Consider the following 17,709-nt stretch of genomic DNA (forward strand, 5'->3'; position numbering starts at 1 on the left):
CGGAGCGACTGCAGTAGTGTGCATTAAGACAGATCCATTCACCTACATTGATTTATTCATGTAGCGCGACTTGAGGCGACTAGGGGCGACTTGGGGCGACTTGAAGTCGGATCCAAAGTTGCCCCTGTGTGAATGGGCCCTAACAAAAAAATGATCTGTCCATACCCACCCTTAAATTGCCACTGCTGCCTTCTCCTTCTAAAATGCCTATTGACTGTAAGTCTTACGGATCTGACAACTTCAGCATTTTCTGCATCATTGCTGACCAAGGACCAAAATTTCAGATTAGGAGTTTAGACCTAATATGCCTTCCATTTGTCTCCATCTTTCTTTCTTTATGGGTAAAACTGCAGGCCTTTAGGGTAAGAATAACCTGTTTGTGCAATAAAACTACTTGAAGGCTGATATTAATCAATTATTTTCATAATCGATTAGTTGGTCGATAATCGATTAATCAGATAAAAACCTCCAGAAAAAGTTTGGTGTATAATTTGGTTATAATGTAAAGTTTAAAAAAAAAGGCAATTTATGCTTGAATATGTATATGGAGTGGTAAATATAACTAATCAGCTATGTGGTTGGGGAACAAAATATCTAATCCACTCTGAGAATAACAGACAGAAGAGATGTATATACTTATAGAGGTTAAATCTGGTACATTTCATCAGACTCAGAGATCACATTTTTTATCTAAAAAGACCAAAAACACTGTTTTTCAGACTTTCAGACAGGACTGTAATATAATATGATGCATGTCAGACTCATTGTCATAGGCTGGCAGCTTGATACAAGCTACCTGCACCTGCTGTCACTTATGCTGACCATACACAAATATATTTTTCCTTCTAAAATTTTGATTTTAAGAACGTTCCTTCAATTTTAGAAGCATTAATAGGGTAGAATTGATGTTTTTTCTCAACCACAGTGACAGCACAATTCGAAGAAGCAGAATAAAAAACTTTTCTCAATCTAATGACTTTTCAGACAGTGTATGTGGTTTTCGTTCAGAAATGACATGCATTTTCAAAATGAATGTTAAAAGCAAGTGAAATTTTCGAATGACATTCATCGAATCTACTAAGAATATTCGGACGAATATTCTTTTCCAAAAGATCAATACATGTATGACCAGCATAAGACATTTAGTAGCAGCAGTATGCTTTTTTTTTATCACCTGTCATGATGGGGTTAAAAAAACAAAAATCCCTTTATAGTACAAAAACAGCAAATAATCACTATTATAAGTGGTTAATTTTTACTGTGAAACAGTGAAAGTAATTATATATATATATATATATATATATATATATATATATATATATATATATACACACACCGTATATATACACAGTATATCATATATATATATTTATATATATATGTATATATATATATATATATATATATATATATATATATATATATATATATATATATATATATATATATATAATTGTAAATATACCCAGAAGTCAGATATACAGGGTATTTTAACTAGGAGTCAGGTATGAAGCTATATGAAGGCTGGAGGGGGAATATAAATCTTTTATATTAAAGTAAAACTAAAGGCTAAGACTTTTTTTTAATGGATTTAATCATTTAAATACAATGTGCAATACTGGTAAACTATTCCTTTAAATTTAATTGTAATGCTATATATATATTACCTCCGCCACCAGCTTCTCTGGGTTCAGATGCTGATCTTCCCTGTACAGAGGCCCTAGTAATAGTGATAGTAAACGTTGGATTTAAAAAAAACAAAATAAAAAAAACAAACTTGTCATACTTACGTGCTCTATATAATGGTTTTGCACAGAGCAGCCAAGATTTTCCTCTTCTGGGGTCCCCCGCTGGCGCTTCTGGTTCCTCCTGCCCTTAGAGTGCCCCAGTAGCAATAGTATAGAACCTTATAGCAAGGTTAAAAAATGTCTGCCTTTGGAATCACTTTAAATCATTTCCTTTTCCTGCCCAGGACTACATGTCCCATGAATATTGCTCCTCATACATTCACAATTTTTTAGGCACTTGTATGGACAGTGTGCTGAGCTGTATTTCCTGATATGTAAACAAATAATGCATTCTGTATGTAGGCCAACTAATTGATTATAAAAATAGTTGACAACTATTTTCATATTCGATTTTAATCGAATATGTTGATTAGTTGTTTTAGCTCTAGTTGTATGGGGTCTGTGACTCTAGAAATGTTGCAGCTATTGGAACACCTTTCGAGCCAAGGACCTAGCATGAGATCAACAATGGCATGTGGTAGCATCAAGCTCAAAATGACATTAACTGTGGCAGCCTGTGCAATTCTCTCCATCCAAGGCGCCCAAACTGCTGAATTTCCACTGCTAGTTGTTCTGCAACATTAGAAAAAAAAGATAATGATCTGCAATACAATACTGAAATTGCATTTTTAAACGTGAAGCAGGCATAAATGCCTAAATAATAACAGATTGCTAATAAATAAAAAGGAAGCATTTTAGGCTAGGTTTATTATTCTTACATTATTATACGCGATTTATATAGCGCCAACAGTTTACGCAGCGCTTTACAATGTAGAGGGGGGACGGAACAATTACAGTACAGTTCCATACGGAAGGGACAGGAGGGCCCTGCTCGTAGAGCTTACATTCTAAGGGAGGGGGTGATGGTACAAAAGGTAATAGATGCAGGGAATGATTTGATGGGGTGGTTGGGGACAGTTGTTAGGTGGGTGTGGGATAGGCTTCCCTGAATATATGAGATTTCAGGGATCTCCTAAAGGTAGACAGGTTAGAGGCTAATGCGTGGCAGCCCTTGTTGCCCCCCTGAAAAGCAGTCCCTGCTGGATCACTTTTCAGAGGCATTTGACAGGCAGTGAGGTGGTGATATGTTAAAATTGCAGTTCAGCCACCTATCTTTTGCATCCCCAACCGCTAGTGTAAATGAGCCCTTATTGTGTCACTGACCAATGTCTATGAGGTTTGCACGTTCTCCTTGTAATTGTATGGGTTTCCTCCGGGTACTCCGGTTTCCTCCCACACTCCAAAGACATGCTGGTAGGTTAATTGGCTCCTGTCTAAATTGGTCCTAGTATATGTATGAAGGTATATTAGATTAGATTGCAAGCTCCTTGAGAGCAGTGAGTGCCGTGAATGTACAGTATGTAAAGCTCTTCATAAATAGTCAGCACTATTTTTATTTATTTTTACTTATTTTAGTTACTCATATAGCGCCGTCAATTTACGCAGCGCTTTACATATATATTGTACATTCACATCAGTCCCTACCCTCAAGGAGCTTACAATCTAAGGTCCCTAACTCACATTCATACATATTAGGGACAATTTAGACAGAAGCCAAATAACCTACCAGCATGTCTTTGGAGTACACTATATAAATACCTGTAATAAATAAATAAAACCGGGGATTCTTCCAGGGACAACCTTTTCCAGGGACAATCCCGACAACTTGTGACCCCTGACAGCTGCTGGGGGGTTAATGCAATGGGACAGAAGCCTGGAAGGTGTCCTTTTTATATTGTTGTGCCCAATCCAACCATTGAGCTGAGGACAGCTGCTGGGACATTCACATGGGATGGCAGGATCCCAGCCACCACTACTGAATACAGAAGCCGCATCTCTGCCCCCCCTCTATTGTCACCCCCCCTCTTTTTTTTATCCTCTTTCTAAAAAACAAGTAGGCGGACTGCAGCCCCATTCTACCCAATGGCAGCTCACAGGCTCCTGAAAGCCAGAAAGACAGAAGAGAGAGAGGGAGAGAGAGAGAGGGACATGAGATGGGCTGCACACTGCCATCCAAATCCTTTAAACCATCATCACAGATCAGAGCCTGTGGACTTGAAACCACTGAGACATGACAGGCTCACATTCACAGCCCGAGGCAAAAGCTCACGCAGCTTACTGGGGGCTTTAACCAAAAAAAAAAAAAAAAACTTTTTGGAAGTTTAGAAAACTTTTTTTTCAGACTTTTGTGCGTTAAGGAGAACCCAAGCCAGGAGACGTGAACCCCAAGCACCCTCACACATCTGGGGAGGGGAGAAGGATTTTTGGGGGGGGCCCTTAACAGGACTTAAAGGACCTTTTTTTCTGGGAGAGACCTTCAGTCATGATTCTGCTCTCATCACGAAGTGTATTACTGTCAGTGTATTACCCCCAGATATTCCTCATCCTTACCAGTGGCAGTTACCTGTAAGTCCTTTTTTACTTTGTTTCTTCTAGCAGGTGTAAACGAAGGCTTGGCTATCGGTGGGGGGTGTTTTCTAGTGCTCCAACGAATCCTTGTAGCTTTAAAAGTTTACGGTGCAAAGTGGCGTGTGCAGGGCGATAACACTTGTATTTTTTTTTTTTTTTTGTTAATTGTGTTATGTAAGAATCTATTCTTAGCAGGCTAGAGTCATTTTGAATGAATGGGAAAAGAAGAGTCTAGATGCTGACGGGAGGGTGTGAGTCCATGTTTCCGACTGCCAACCTGCTCCCGATTTCCAGGGACAGTCCCAAGTCTGGTAGACTTGTCCTTGGATTTTTTTTTTCTGGAAATGTCTACGGGTTATGGCACCATTTACCTATTCTATAAAACCCTTGTTATTTTGCGCTAGATGGTTATGTTATAAAATATTGATGTTAATTGACTTGTAATGACTAGTCACAAAGCAGCTAATAAAATGTGGTTATAAGAGATAAGCGAAATGAGTCAAGAATAAAGCATTGACAATCTAATTAATTATTGGTATTATTATACAGGATTTGTATAGGGCTATTCATTATTATATAGGATTTGTATAGCGCCATGAATTATAATATAGGATTTATATAGCGCCATGAATATTTATATAGGATTTATATAAAGCGCCATGATTAATTGTTTATGATTTATATAGCGCCATGTATTTTTATATAGGCCTTTTAAAGCACCATGAATTATCGTATAGGATTTATATAGCACCAATAATTTTTATATAGGGTTTATATAGCACCATGAATTATTGTATAGGATCTATATAGTGATACGAATTATTATTTAGGATTTATATAGTGCCCTGAATTTTATATAATGCCATGAATTATTATATAGGATTTATATAGCGCCATTCATTATTTTATAGGATCTATATAGTGATACGAATTATTATTTAGGATTTATATAGTGCCCTGAATTTTATATAGGATGTATATAACGCCATGAATTATTATATAGGATTTATATAGCGCCATGAATTATTATATAGGATTTATATAGCGCCATGAATTTTATATAGGATTTATATAGTGCCACAAATTATCATTTAGGATGTATATAGTGCCATGAATTTTATAAAGGATTTATATAGCGCCATGAATTATTATTTAGGGTTCATATAGTGCCATGAATTTTATATAGGATTTATATAGCGCCATGAATTATTATATAATATTTAAATAGCCCAGTAGTTTGCAAATTCACTTTTTTTTTGTTGCAAATTACCAAATTTTGAAATCCATGGATCTGTGCAGGTACAGTATGGTTAGTATCGCACAATTCATGAGTTCACACAACAGTTATGAAATTTATTGTTCTTTACAGTCTGGACAAATTTACATGCAAAGTCAGGCCAATCAAAAATGTAATTGGCTCTTAAAGAAGAGATGCGCCAAATTAAATAGTGAAACCGATATAGTCCACATGACACACTTACATTGGCTCAGCAGCAAAGTGTTCCTGCATTTTTTTTTTTAAATGCTGGCACCTATGTAGATACAGATGAAGCTGATGTGTTAATGTTGAGTCACTGGTGGTTGGTTACGGAAGTTGTCTTGTGGTTGGGTCAATCATGTTTTTGTTGGATAATACAGAGATGCTATTTCTACTGTTTTTGTGCCAAGATATAATCAATGTTGCATACTTGTAGTTATTTATATTTGGCTTTGCAGAAACTGTATGTTTTTTTTTGGTATTTTGATTTACTGGGCGTGATTACATACATAAGGTAATGTTGGCGCAGTGAGTTGCAGATCTCTGTAAAAGGCCAGCAGTGTCATTGTTACAGATGACCAGTGAGCCAGATAATTGTAACCAATCGCATTTGACGTCTGCTGCTGCAGTCATTGCTCTAATACCGATAAGCAGTGACAGCGGATCGCACAGCATGGAGAAAATAGGTGATTGGTATGTCAAACTGGAACCCATTTTGCACGGCCAACCTTTATTTGATAGCAGACCACAAACTGGTGCTCATTTAAAGTGTATCTAAACCCAAGATCAAAAATATAATATATTGTAGCTTACCAGTCCTTAGATGTAGTAGCTGCATTTTTTTTTAGGCTAAGTACATTTTCATTGAATACATATCTGTTGATCCTGCCAAATGCATTGCCCTTGTCACTTCCTATGAGCTTAACTGAAAGCCCAAACAAAGTTATCTTCCTTCTGTAAACTGCTAATCTCCCACCCCCATGTAATGGTGATGAAAAAAGCAAAACCTGTTTTAAGTTCAGTCTGGGTGGCAACCATGGCTCCCACCATAGATACAGTGGAGGAAGTTGGTGTAGCCACCTAGGGACTGAAAGTGTGTTATGTGCAGGATTAACTAGTGAAAGAAAAGGGGGGGGGATGAATACAGACACCATACCTAATCACTGGTAAGCTACAGTGTATTACATTTTTCTTTTTTTGGGTAGATACCATTTAAATATCAAATCAGGATATAAGAAACTTTATTTTAAGGGCCTATTTAGATATTTGCAGTGAATTAACATATGTTGCATTAAGGCAGCCCATTGAAATTATTGGACTGCAAATGCACCGTCACATGCTGAGAATCAAATGCGACCCATTTTTGTAATCCAACGCAAATGCATTGTCTGCCATAAAAAAATGAATGGCATTGCAACCCAATAAAGCATGTTACCGTGCATTAAATACAAATGCCAGTATCAGAAATAATAAATGTTTTTTCCACATAGGCTGGCACCTGGTTCTGGTCTCAACCTATATTTTATTTCATTGGTCAACAGAATTACAAAAATGCTTCTTGATTATATAATTCATACATATTCCTTCCTAAATTGTGAATATAATGTTCTATGCATGCAAAAAGGCAAATATGTTGATTTCAAAATGGTGACATCATCATTTCTGTAGCTAATTGATGCATTTGAACATTGTTTATTTATCTGTGCAAGTTTGTACGATTTATTTATTTTTTATAATTATTTTGCTGTTGATGTTACTATTATGTCATATTGTTATTATTGACAGTATTCATATACTAAACAATGGTGACATATTGCTGAACATGACACATTGTATCAGAAAACGACATGTATATATCTATGAGTAGCGTGATAAGTGTGTCTATGCAGGTGGCTGCCAACTATAGTGCAACTTTAGATAGTGGTCAATTTACTAAAGCAGACCAAGTGAATCAATCAGCAAATTAAATACTCCAATTGGTTGGATGATTGAGGCGAACATGGATACACCTTATTTACTTAGCTACTGTAAGTGACCATTATGTACTGTTCTGGTAGCATGACCCTAGTGTTTTCCCTTCATGTGATGGATAGCTAAAAATGATTGGCCTGCCATATACATTTCATAACATATTAGAAGTTCTGCAGTTGTAAATTTCTCATGATTTACTGCCCTGTAGCTCTGCTGGGGGAATACAATTCCCAGGCTGAAAAATAAGCCATTGGTACAAATTAGATTTCACAGCATTATCATATTTTCAGATTTGAAGCCCCAGCTCAGTTGCTCAAGCACTTTTTTTAGTTATTTTTGGGATTAGGTTATAGTAGTGAAATGTTTCTTGCTGTCTGTGTCATTGTTGGTGTTATTCATCCTCTCTATTTATCCTGGGGACCATTGCCACTGGAACAGAAAGTGATGAAAAATTCAGATTTTCCCAAAAGGGAAATCAAGGGAATATCTTTTAATTAGAACACCCCTGTTTTGGTTACAACCCACTAAGATGGAATGTTCCTTTCTTTGGAAATATTTATTCTCACGTCAGAGGCTTTAACCCTTCCCTACTTTATCTAGAAAAAAAGCATTGGCCAATGGGAAAGGCTTCAAGGCCTGGTGGCACTTGTTTCTGAATACATTAAGGTGAGCCATCTTTTAACTAGACCAGGGGTCTCCAAACTGTGGCCGAGGGCCAGATGTGGCCCTTTGCCAGCCTTTATCCGAGCCTTGGGGCACTATTACTCCCAATGATATGAAGCACTATTGCTCACACTTACACTAATAATGGGTCACTATTTCTTCCATTGATACCAATGATGGGATACTATTCTTCCCCTATTAGTAGTACTACTCCTCCTCCTACTGAACACCAACCCTGAGGCCATATTTATTCTCACTGATGCTGGACCTGGGATATTTTCTACCCCCACTGGCCACAATCCGACCCTCCTAAAGTCTGAAGGACAGTAAACTGGCCCTTAGTGTCAAAAGTTTGGAGACCCCTGAACTAGACTTAAGCCTGCTATAGATGGATCCAAATTTGGCCACTTCAGCAGGGATCAGACAAATTTCGATCCATGTATGGGCAGTGTGGTTGTGCAGAGTTTGATCTACAGATTTACTTTTGTACAACCACCCTGAGTTTTGCTGCTTGATTATCGCCACCGACTATACCCGGCAGTGCTAATTAATGGATTCTGATCTCAGTGAAGTCTCCCCGCTGTGAGAATAAAAGGCACAGCGGGAGGATTCCCCCATCCACATCAAATGGGGGAATCAAGTAATTCTTTTTATTTTACTTGCTGGTTGAATGAAAAAAGGAATCCTCTATGGGCTGCCCTAGACCCACTTTAGTTTAGTAGGTCTCTCACAAGGAACAATGGGGTTAATTTGGCTACCATTCACAGCTGCACCAGATGTTGCTCTCTCCAGTTTTAGTAAATCAACCCAATGGACCATAAGGGTTCAACTTATCTTTGTTTTTAAACGAGAAGTACAGCCAAAGCTTGTTTGGCTGTACTTCTCCTGTGGGTCACAGGAGTGAAGTTCGTTTTGCACTCCGGTGACCTGTTTTCAGCAGAGAGCGGGCTGAAGTCTGCTCTCTGCTGATGTCACAGAGTCGGTCCAGGCATCACAACAATGGAAGTCAGGATCAGCCAGGTCCCTGGACCGACACCCGGCTCAGCCTCTCAGCAAGTTGCTGAGAGGCTGAGCCGGCTGCTTATCAAAAATATATAGTGAACCAAAGTGCAGCCATTTTCCTTACAACCCCCTCCACAGCTCATCGCTCCAATGAGCGAGAAGGAAGAAGAGCAGAGAGCTGTGACTGACAGTCAGCAGGTCTCTGCTCATGGAGCTGGGAGAACCGAGCGATTGACAGTGTTCGATCGCTTGGTTCTCAGTGTAGAGGCGCCGGGGACAGATACAGCATTGGACCAATGCTGCAACCACCTAGGTAAGTATTATTCAGGAAAAAAACCCAACCCCATACTTCTCTTTTAAATACTGCTGAACATGATTGGTTATTTTAAGCAGACTTCACAGACAAGGCTGGAAATGACTCAATAAATTATCCCCTATTACCCAAGATGTCTATGCCCTTTTTCCCTGTCTTCAACAATATTTTTGACTGAATACACCATGGGGTTGATTTACTAAAACTGGAGAATGCAAAATCTGGTGCAGCTCTGCATAGCAACCAATTAGCTTCCAGGTTTTTTTGCCAAAACTTAATTGAACAAGCTGAAGTTAGAAGCTTATTGACTACCATGCACAGGTGCACCAGATTTTACAGTCTCCAGTTTTAGTAAATCAACCCCAGTTTTTTTTCTTTGGGAAAACCAGTAAGGTAATCAAAGTGGGTCTGTACTCAGATGTTGGCAGTGGGGTGAATAAAGAAGAACAGGAGGGCTGAAATACTTTCTGTGGAGAAAATGCAGCTTCCGTTGAATTTTCCTTCAGTGCTGCTCACAGTAATAACACCCTAGGCATTTGGTCATGTGATCTCTGCTGAAGGGGTGGGTCAGAGTTGAGATGTATTAATCTTGCCATTTTAGCAGTGGGCATGTAATGAAAAGCCCAGTATTTTGGTCATGTGGTGCAAAATTTGAGTACTTTAATTAATTTACTATCCCTTATGTATCCATCTATAGTGAGACTGTTAAAGTAGTTTTACTTCAACATGTGAGTTTGGATAACATGTATGATCAGTCCCCTTCATTCCTTTTCCACCTCACTAAAAGCTTTCTGTGGATGCTACATGATTATGATAGCAATGGTTAAATCTGTTAGAAAAAAAGAGTAGAACATTGTCAAATTTAGTAGTGTCTGTTGTGTATTAGTTAAAGGCAAATAAATCCTTGACAGTTTCTTCTTTCTTATTGCTCAGTGTTGACGTTGACTTCAAATGTGGCTCAGAGTCTAAGAAGACGCCAAAAACCTAGTCAACTGCCAAAGAGCATCTAACCTTCACAAGAATATATATAGCGTGACCTGTCTCCTACTTATGACAAACTGCCAGTACTGAATTAGGCTTCTGGAGGAAATATTCAGTATTTTCTAGTTATTGTTTTTTAACCATTGCGGAACTCTAAAAACACAGACTATTTTCACCACTACGTTGGAACTCACATGTTGTAACACGCCAAAACGTCTATATCTGACTTCCCCCCAAAAATAGTGCCTGTTCCCATTTCAACGCTGCATTTTTTCAGTGATTTAGAGCATTGGGAGGCCCATAGAAATCAACAGCAGCACATCAAAACGCTTATAAAAGTTAATAATAAAATAAAAGCAATAAAAGTTAATAACATGCTCTGGTCAATAGCTGTTTAAAAAAAAACACAAACATGTCATACTTACCTGCTTTGTGCAATAGTTTTGCACAGAGCAGCCCCAATCCTTCTTTTCTCGGGTCCCCAGCCAGAATTCCTGCCCCCCCCCCCCCCCCGCTGAGTGCCCCCATAGCAAGCTGCTTGCTATGGGGCACTTGTGCATGCTTGCTCACATGCTGCCTCTGTGTTTATAAGACACACAGATCGGGTCTCAGCCCCACCCCCCTCCCTCACTGGCTGTGATTGACAGTAGTGGCAGCCAGTGGCTCCCACTGCTGTGTCTCAGCCAATGAGGAAGGAGAGACCCGGGAGAGCTGCTGCTCATCGCTGGATCGAGATTGGTCTTGGGTAACTATTAACTATTATGGGGAGCTGAGGGTGTAGCTGCACACTGACATTTTTTTAAAATAATTCTCTTTATTGAAGTATTTCACAATACATATAAAAACAAACAACCTCAATACAAGAATTATCTAAAATTTATACAGAAAAAGACAATAAGAACTTCACCTATACCCAATAAAACCAATACTTTGGTGTGGCTCACATATTCATCAGCTCTATTTATCAAAATCGTTCCATAACTTATACTATATAGTCTGATATTGAAAAAAGGAATGCTCTCATTTATCCTTATCAAGTCTCTTTAATACACCTTATATTTACCTCATAGACTGTTCTAAGATGGTTGTAGTCTTCGCTAACCAACTAGACCATACATTTCATATTTGTTTGGACAGCCTCTATTAAAATATGCATCTTTATACAATGGTAAACTAATATTTACTAAATACTTCCAAAAGGCCAACGAAGGGGGAGTTGGTTTTTTTCAACATAATGTAATTGCTTTCTAGCATAAAAAATGAACAAACTTATTTGTGTTCTTTTTGCAACTATGAGGAAAGTATTGTTCACTAGCCCTAACATACAGATCTATATATTTAGTCTCAGAGCAACCGACGTTAATTCCACAATTACATCTGAAACCTCTGTCCAAAATATGGTGATAGTGAGACAGGTCCAAAAGACATGAGAAAAATCCCCTGGGGATCCTCCACATCTCCAACACTCCTGAGAATGCATTAGGCTCATTTTATGTAACCTATGTGGCGTATAATATGCCCTATGAATTATTTTAAATTGTATAAGGCAATTTCAAAGAGAGACCAATGCCTGAAAAGGGAACCCCCATATATCCTCTCATTCCTCTTCATCTAACTCTGGAATGTCTCTCAGCCATTGTGCCCGGAGCCTTCCCATATCAGGTAGCGACACCAAAATAAGATGAACATATAGACTTGAAATTGGATGCATTAAGGTGAAAAAACACGTAGATTTACAACCCCTTTAAGACCGCAAAATAAAAAAAAATTGAAGTGCCTCAATTCAGCCACCATGCTGCCGTGACCAGCCGTGTCACCAGATAATATTTATAACAATCTGGAAAGGCTAATCCTCCTTGAGATATCGGACGCATAAGTGTGCACAATTTGTATCTAGGAGACTGATTCCTCCATAATAAGGATGGAAAAAATACTATCTAAGCGTGTAAAGAAGGACTTTGGCAGCCATTGTGGAGAATTTTGAAATAAATATATACATTTTTGGAGAATCTTCATTTCTATTAAATTTATACGACCCAATAATGATAGAGGCAATGTTCCCCATGCTTTTAATTTTTTCCTAACTTCCTGTACTACTGGCATTAGATTAAGGGGCAAAAAATCTGAGGCCTGTCTCGAGATTACCACTCCTAAATATTTAAACTCCGTCACCCATTGCAATGGTGTATCCGGAAAGGCTGTAGCTTGTGCCTTTAAATCTATAGGAAAAAACAAAGATAAGATAATAAGCATTCATCGACTCGAGAGCTCCTTGAAGTCACGGACCAGCATCATTTAAAAATAATAATATATCATCTACATACAGGGCTACCTTCTCCTCCAGCCCACCAATCCTAAGTCCCCGACTATTAGGAGAAACTCAGAATGCCTCTGCCACCAGCTCAATTTCTATGGCAAAAAGCACCGGAGAGAGAGGGCAACCCTGCCTGGTACCCCTATATAACTGAAAAGGAGCTGACAACTGTCCTCCCAACTTACCAGCTGACATGGGTTTTCGGTAAAGTACCTGTAACCAAGAAATAAAAACTAATGGGAATCCCATCCGTCTGAGGACTTCCCATAGAAAAGGCCATTCAACAGTGTTGAAGGCCTTCTCTATATCTAAAGAGGCCACCGTTCCAGAACCTTCATTTACATGTTGGATATGTACATTGTTAAAAACTCTACGTAAATTAATATCTGTCGTCCTTTGAGGCATAAATCCAGTTTGATCAGAAGTGATAATAGAGGGTAGCAGATGTTGCAGTCTGCGTAATTTTGTCAGTATTTTAAAATAGGCCTATAGGAAGAACACAACTTTGGATCCTTAGATCCCTTCTGACTAAGGACTATGTGGGCATATCTCATGGATTCTGGAAAAGACTCATCAACCAAACATCTTGTATACAATGCTGTACGTTTCTGAGCTAATACATCTCCATGCGTTTTATAAAATTCAGTAGGAAGTCCGTCTGGACCCAGAGCCTTCCCACATGGGAATGACGTATGGCCATCAAGACCTCCCCCAAAGTAATAGGATGAACTAAAGCCTCTCTATCCTTATCTGACAACCACCCAAGCGCTACCTGATCCAAAAGAACGGACAAGTCCCTCCAGTGGAAGTCAGAAGGGAGAGAGGAGGTATAAAGCGAACCATAATACTGACTAAAGGCCTCTAAAATATCCTGCGAAGAGGAAACCTTTTCTCCACCAGAAGTAATAACTTTCGATATAAGTGTAGCTGGATGGTCATGTTGCGCGAACATTGCAAGAACCAGCCATTTCTATCTCCTTGTTTAAAAAAATCTCTGTCTTTTTTTCATATAAATCTACCCTAGTTACTTCTTCACTGAAGATTGTTTACGTTCATACCTTTACAGCTACTTTAAGCTGGCCATACATGTTTCGAAAATTCAGGCCAGTTCAGAAGGGACTGGTTGAATTACAGTCCATGCATGGTCATTGTGGTTGAACAGAAGTCGTTCTACTGATTAACTACGGTACAAATGCCCTGTTGAATTTTAGCCACTCAATCAGCTATAGCCTGCAGTGCTCATCAGTGTTTTCTGACAGTGGGGAAGCCTCCCCGTTGTCAGAATACAATAGCTCATTGAGAAGGATTCCCCCCTCCACTTCAAATGTGTGGATGGGGGAATTGGATCAGTTTTTTGCTCAACCTGCTGATTGACTAATATATGGGCAGCTTCGAATCCAAATTCAACAACAAGTGCCAGCATAAATCAAAACGCATGTCAACACACAAAGGAAACATGTTGACACTTGAAAACGCACCTACCTAATCTTATAAAAAACACACTCATGGATCTCAATGGGCTCATATGCCTTAGGCCCTGTTGGGACCGCCCTGCTCAAAAATTGTAAATTGCTGTGGAGATTCCCTTTCCTGTTTGTCTTGGTGGCCACTGTCACCAGGACAGAGCGGCGTTTTGCCGTTGGTATCGCAGCGCTGCCCCATTCACAGTGGTGCTCCTTTACCGCTCCAAAGAAGCTGCTGACAGGACTTTTTCTGACGCCCTGCCAGTGCATCGCTCCAGTGTGAAAGCCCTCGGGCTTTCACACTGGAGTGAATGGAGCAGCTGTTTTAGGGCGGTTTGCAGGCACTATTTTTAACGCTATAGCACCTGCAAAACGTTCCAGTGTGAAAGGGGTCTAAGGGTAAGGCCTCATGCACCTTGGGCGTTTGCCCAGCTCTCCTAAATGCCTTTCCACAGCTGGAGAAAAGCAGCATCAAAAACGCCTCTAAACTTGCATTTTTATAAACACGCTTTACCATGTTTATGCGCGTCAAGCACCTGGGCGTTAATTCATTTCATTGGCAAGCACTTAAAAGTATCAACACACATTAGACGTGTTTACACATGTTTATATGTATTTAGGCATGTCAAACGTTTTTTTTTCTGCCAAAATGCTGCTGCTCCTGAACGCACTGGAAGTGCATTTTTTTCTGCTGTCTCTAAACGCCCCTTCCTCTAAATACCTGTAAACACGTATGTGTTCATGGACACATAGGCTAACATTTAGGGGCACTTAGAGGCAGAAAAAAAAATCAAATGTTCATAAAAGTGTTGTTTTTAATGTCCATTGTGCATGAGGCCTTGTTGTAAATCATGCCAAGGTAATACAAATGTCACTTTAACTATTAAAATTCATGTTGCAGGGATGGTAAGAACCCCTCATAATGGGCACAGCAGGTGTACAACCCCAATAACTCACTAATGGAGTAAGTTGAGAAATAAAAGGGAGACTTTGATTGGTTGGTTGTAGACATATAACACTTTTGCCTGGCAACAGTAGAGCAGCCTATATTTACCCCATGTCCTGATACCCTTTGAAAATGTTCTTCGGTCTGTAAATGCCCCTCATTTAAATCAACATAATAGCCTAGAAAATAAGAGAAGACTGCATATGAATTGGCTGCAAGGAAGCTACAGAAGATCCGCAACACTGTAATGTAAAAAGAGATATAAAAAGATGAAAACAGAAATAACTAAAAGCAAGTCATTGCAATTGTGTTTAATACACAGTGGGGTTTATTTACTAAAAATGGAGAGCGCACAATCTGGTGCAGCTCTGCATCCAGGTTTTATTGTAAAGGCTTAAATAGGAACTATAGTCTGCTCACATAATTTGTTATAAAAACATCTTTGCCATTCTGAAGCTTCCCTCCAACCACTTTGCATATTATTTTATAAACACTGTGATGCTGTACTTGCCAAATATCCTGCAGAAATCTCCCTCCACTAAGTCTGGCTGCAACCATTTTAACTGTGGGCAGCTGAAGCTTCTGCCTGTTCACTTCCTGGATATACACAGACACACAGAGGCACACCTCCAGCTCTGCAGCCCTGCAGCTCTCATTGGCCCTCTTATGACTCACCCCCCCTCCCTTCCTGGCAAACACTCACAAGAGTGAGAGAGAGAACTATGCATGATGTCATAAGCCTAGGCTAATGACCAGACAAGAAACAGGAAGTGGGCCGTATAAGGTATTTACTGGCAGAAAAAACTGATTTACTATCCAAAGGTAAAACAACAAGGGCAGAAGATTTAATAGATGGAAAGATGAAAAAATTACTGAAGGTCCGCTTTAACTGAACAAGCTAAAGTTAGAAGCTGATTAGCTACCTTGCACAGCAGCACCAAATTTTGCATGCTCCAGTTTTAGTAAATCAACCTCACTGCTTTAATAAATGAAATGCCATCCAGTAAGAATGATTAAACTACATTGTCACACAAGTATCATTAGAATGGAGGTAACATAATCTCTTGGGTCATTTGGTTTCTAATATGCTTTCTTGACTTTTTATGGTTATTAATTGTTTGATATACGGTATACATACGGTAAATTGTAAATTACAACACAATTATAACTCTGTTGAACAGCATCTGGAGTTGGCCTTATCTTAGAGATGTACAATGTATTTAATTTCCCTTTTAGAAGTGAATTTATCATTTTGAGTCATTTCTTTTTGGGGAACAGTGTGATTATACTCCAAAGACATGCTGGTAGGTTAATTGGCTTCTGTGTAAAAAAAAAAAATGGCCCTAGTATACAAATGTGTGTTAGGGACCTTATATTGTAAGCTACTTGAGGGTAGGGACCGATGTGGATGTACAATGTATATGTAAAGCGCTGCGTAAATTGACAGTGCTATGTAAGTACCTTAAATAATAATAATAATAATTATAGGCATTGGTAAGGTTTATAAAGTAGATATAAACCCAAATAGGATAACCTTTAGTTTGCAAAAGCAAGAAATATCACAAACAATTGTCTTTTTTTTTAATAGAGCATAGTGTTTTCACCGTTTTTCATCCCCTTTCCCATCTCCTCCAGCCTTTTTTCATATACTTTCTTTCTTTATGAACTTTCTCCAGCATTGGCTGCATGCCATAGCTCTGCACCATAGACCTGACAATTTAAAGGGTGGGCAATGCCTACACTCCCTCAGGGGTGAATATAACAGGGTGACAACGCAGAAGAACAACTGTAAGAAAATTAAAAACTACTTTTTTTAAATACATTAACATGTTATATGACATTTTAGTAATGGGTTTAGATCTACTTTATTATATTTTAAAGGCTGTGCATGCAGTAAATTGTATACAATATAACGGTAATAAAACTTGTGATATTTTTACATGTATCATCTTTGATGGTTGCTGCAACCTTATTTGCCCCCATTGTTCTCTTAAAGCCAAATACCTAGGCAGATGCAAAAGATGCAAATAATGCTGATTTGATTATTATTATTGCATTTATTTTTAAAATACAAGCAGTGTATTTACTTTTTTTAGCTACTTTTTGATTTGATTTGGTATCAGCCTCCTTCAGTCCCTGTGCACTAGAGCTCACACTCAGCGAGAGAGAGAAGCAGCACATAAGGTCAATTAGCTTGCTGCAATGAGCATTTGAATAGGAGCTGAGAGCAGAGTGACAGAGAGATGAGCTTATCAGTCTGCTACTTCTTCTTCACCCACCAATCACAGATTGGGCGAGGGACAAGACCTGTAAGTGTTACTTAACTGTATCAGAGAAAAATCCAGTCTCTTGCTCTGCTAGACAGGGTTGTTCTGTGTGGCAGAGCCTTCTAAATGTTAGAACTAGACAGACAGAAATGTATATCATTTGGCAGGTAGAACAGTGAATGTGTATGTATGTCATCTGTGTATGTAGCTGTTTGACTCAGGTTGGATTGCAATTGTGTAATGCTCATTGGTCGGGGACACTGGAGACTGTGTACATCGGCTGATTGTGTTCAGGCTGTTTAGTACAATTCAGCAATAGGTCAGAAATGCTTATT

General features: G+C 38.9%; 1 protein-coding gene across 2 annotated transcripts in view; it reads left to right on the top strand.

Moving 5' to 3' along the window:
• The window catches only part of WNT7B (Wnt family member 7B), a 212,701-nt gene that overhangs the window by 21,634 nt on the left and 173,358 nt on the right, over positions 1-17,709 (top strand). Inside the window, exon 1 of one of the 2 annotated variants that reach the window (XM_073621908.1) lies at positions 3,730-4,193. The exons of the other annotated variant lie outside the window; for it this stretch is intronic. Within the exon in view, the coding sequence (XP_073478009.1) occupies positions 4,111-4,193 (83 nt within the window). The 5' untranslated portion in view covers positions 3,730-4,110. Of the gene's footprint in view, positions 1-3,729; positions 4,194-17,709 lie in introns of those variants that run through there. 2 annotated transcript variants of the gene reach the window in all.

Source organism: Aquarana catesbeiana, linkage group LG03 (genome assembly GCF_042186555.1).
Source record: "Aquarana catesbeiana isolate 2022-GZ linkage group LG03, ASM4218655v1, whole genome shotgun sequence".
In the NCBI taxonomy this organism is placed as follows: domain Eukaryota; kingdom Metazoa; phylum Chordata; class Amphibia; order Anura; family Ranidae; genus Aquarana; species Aquarana catesbeiana.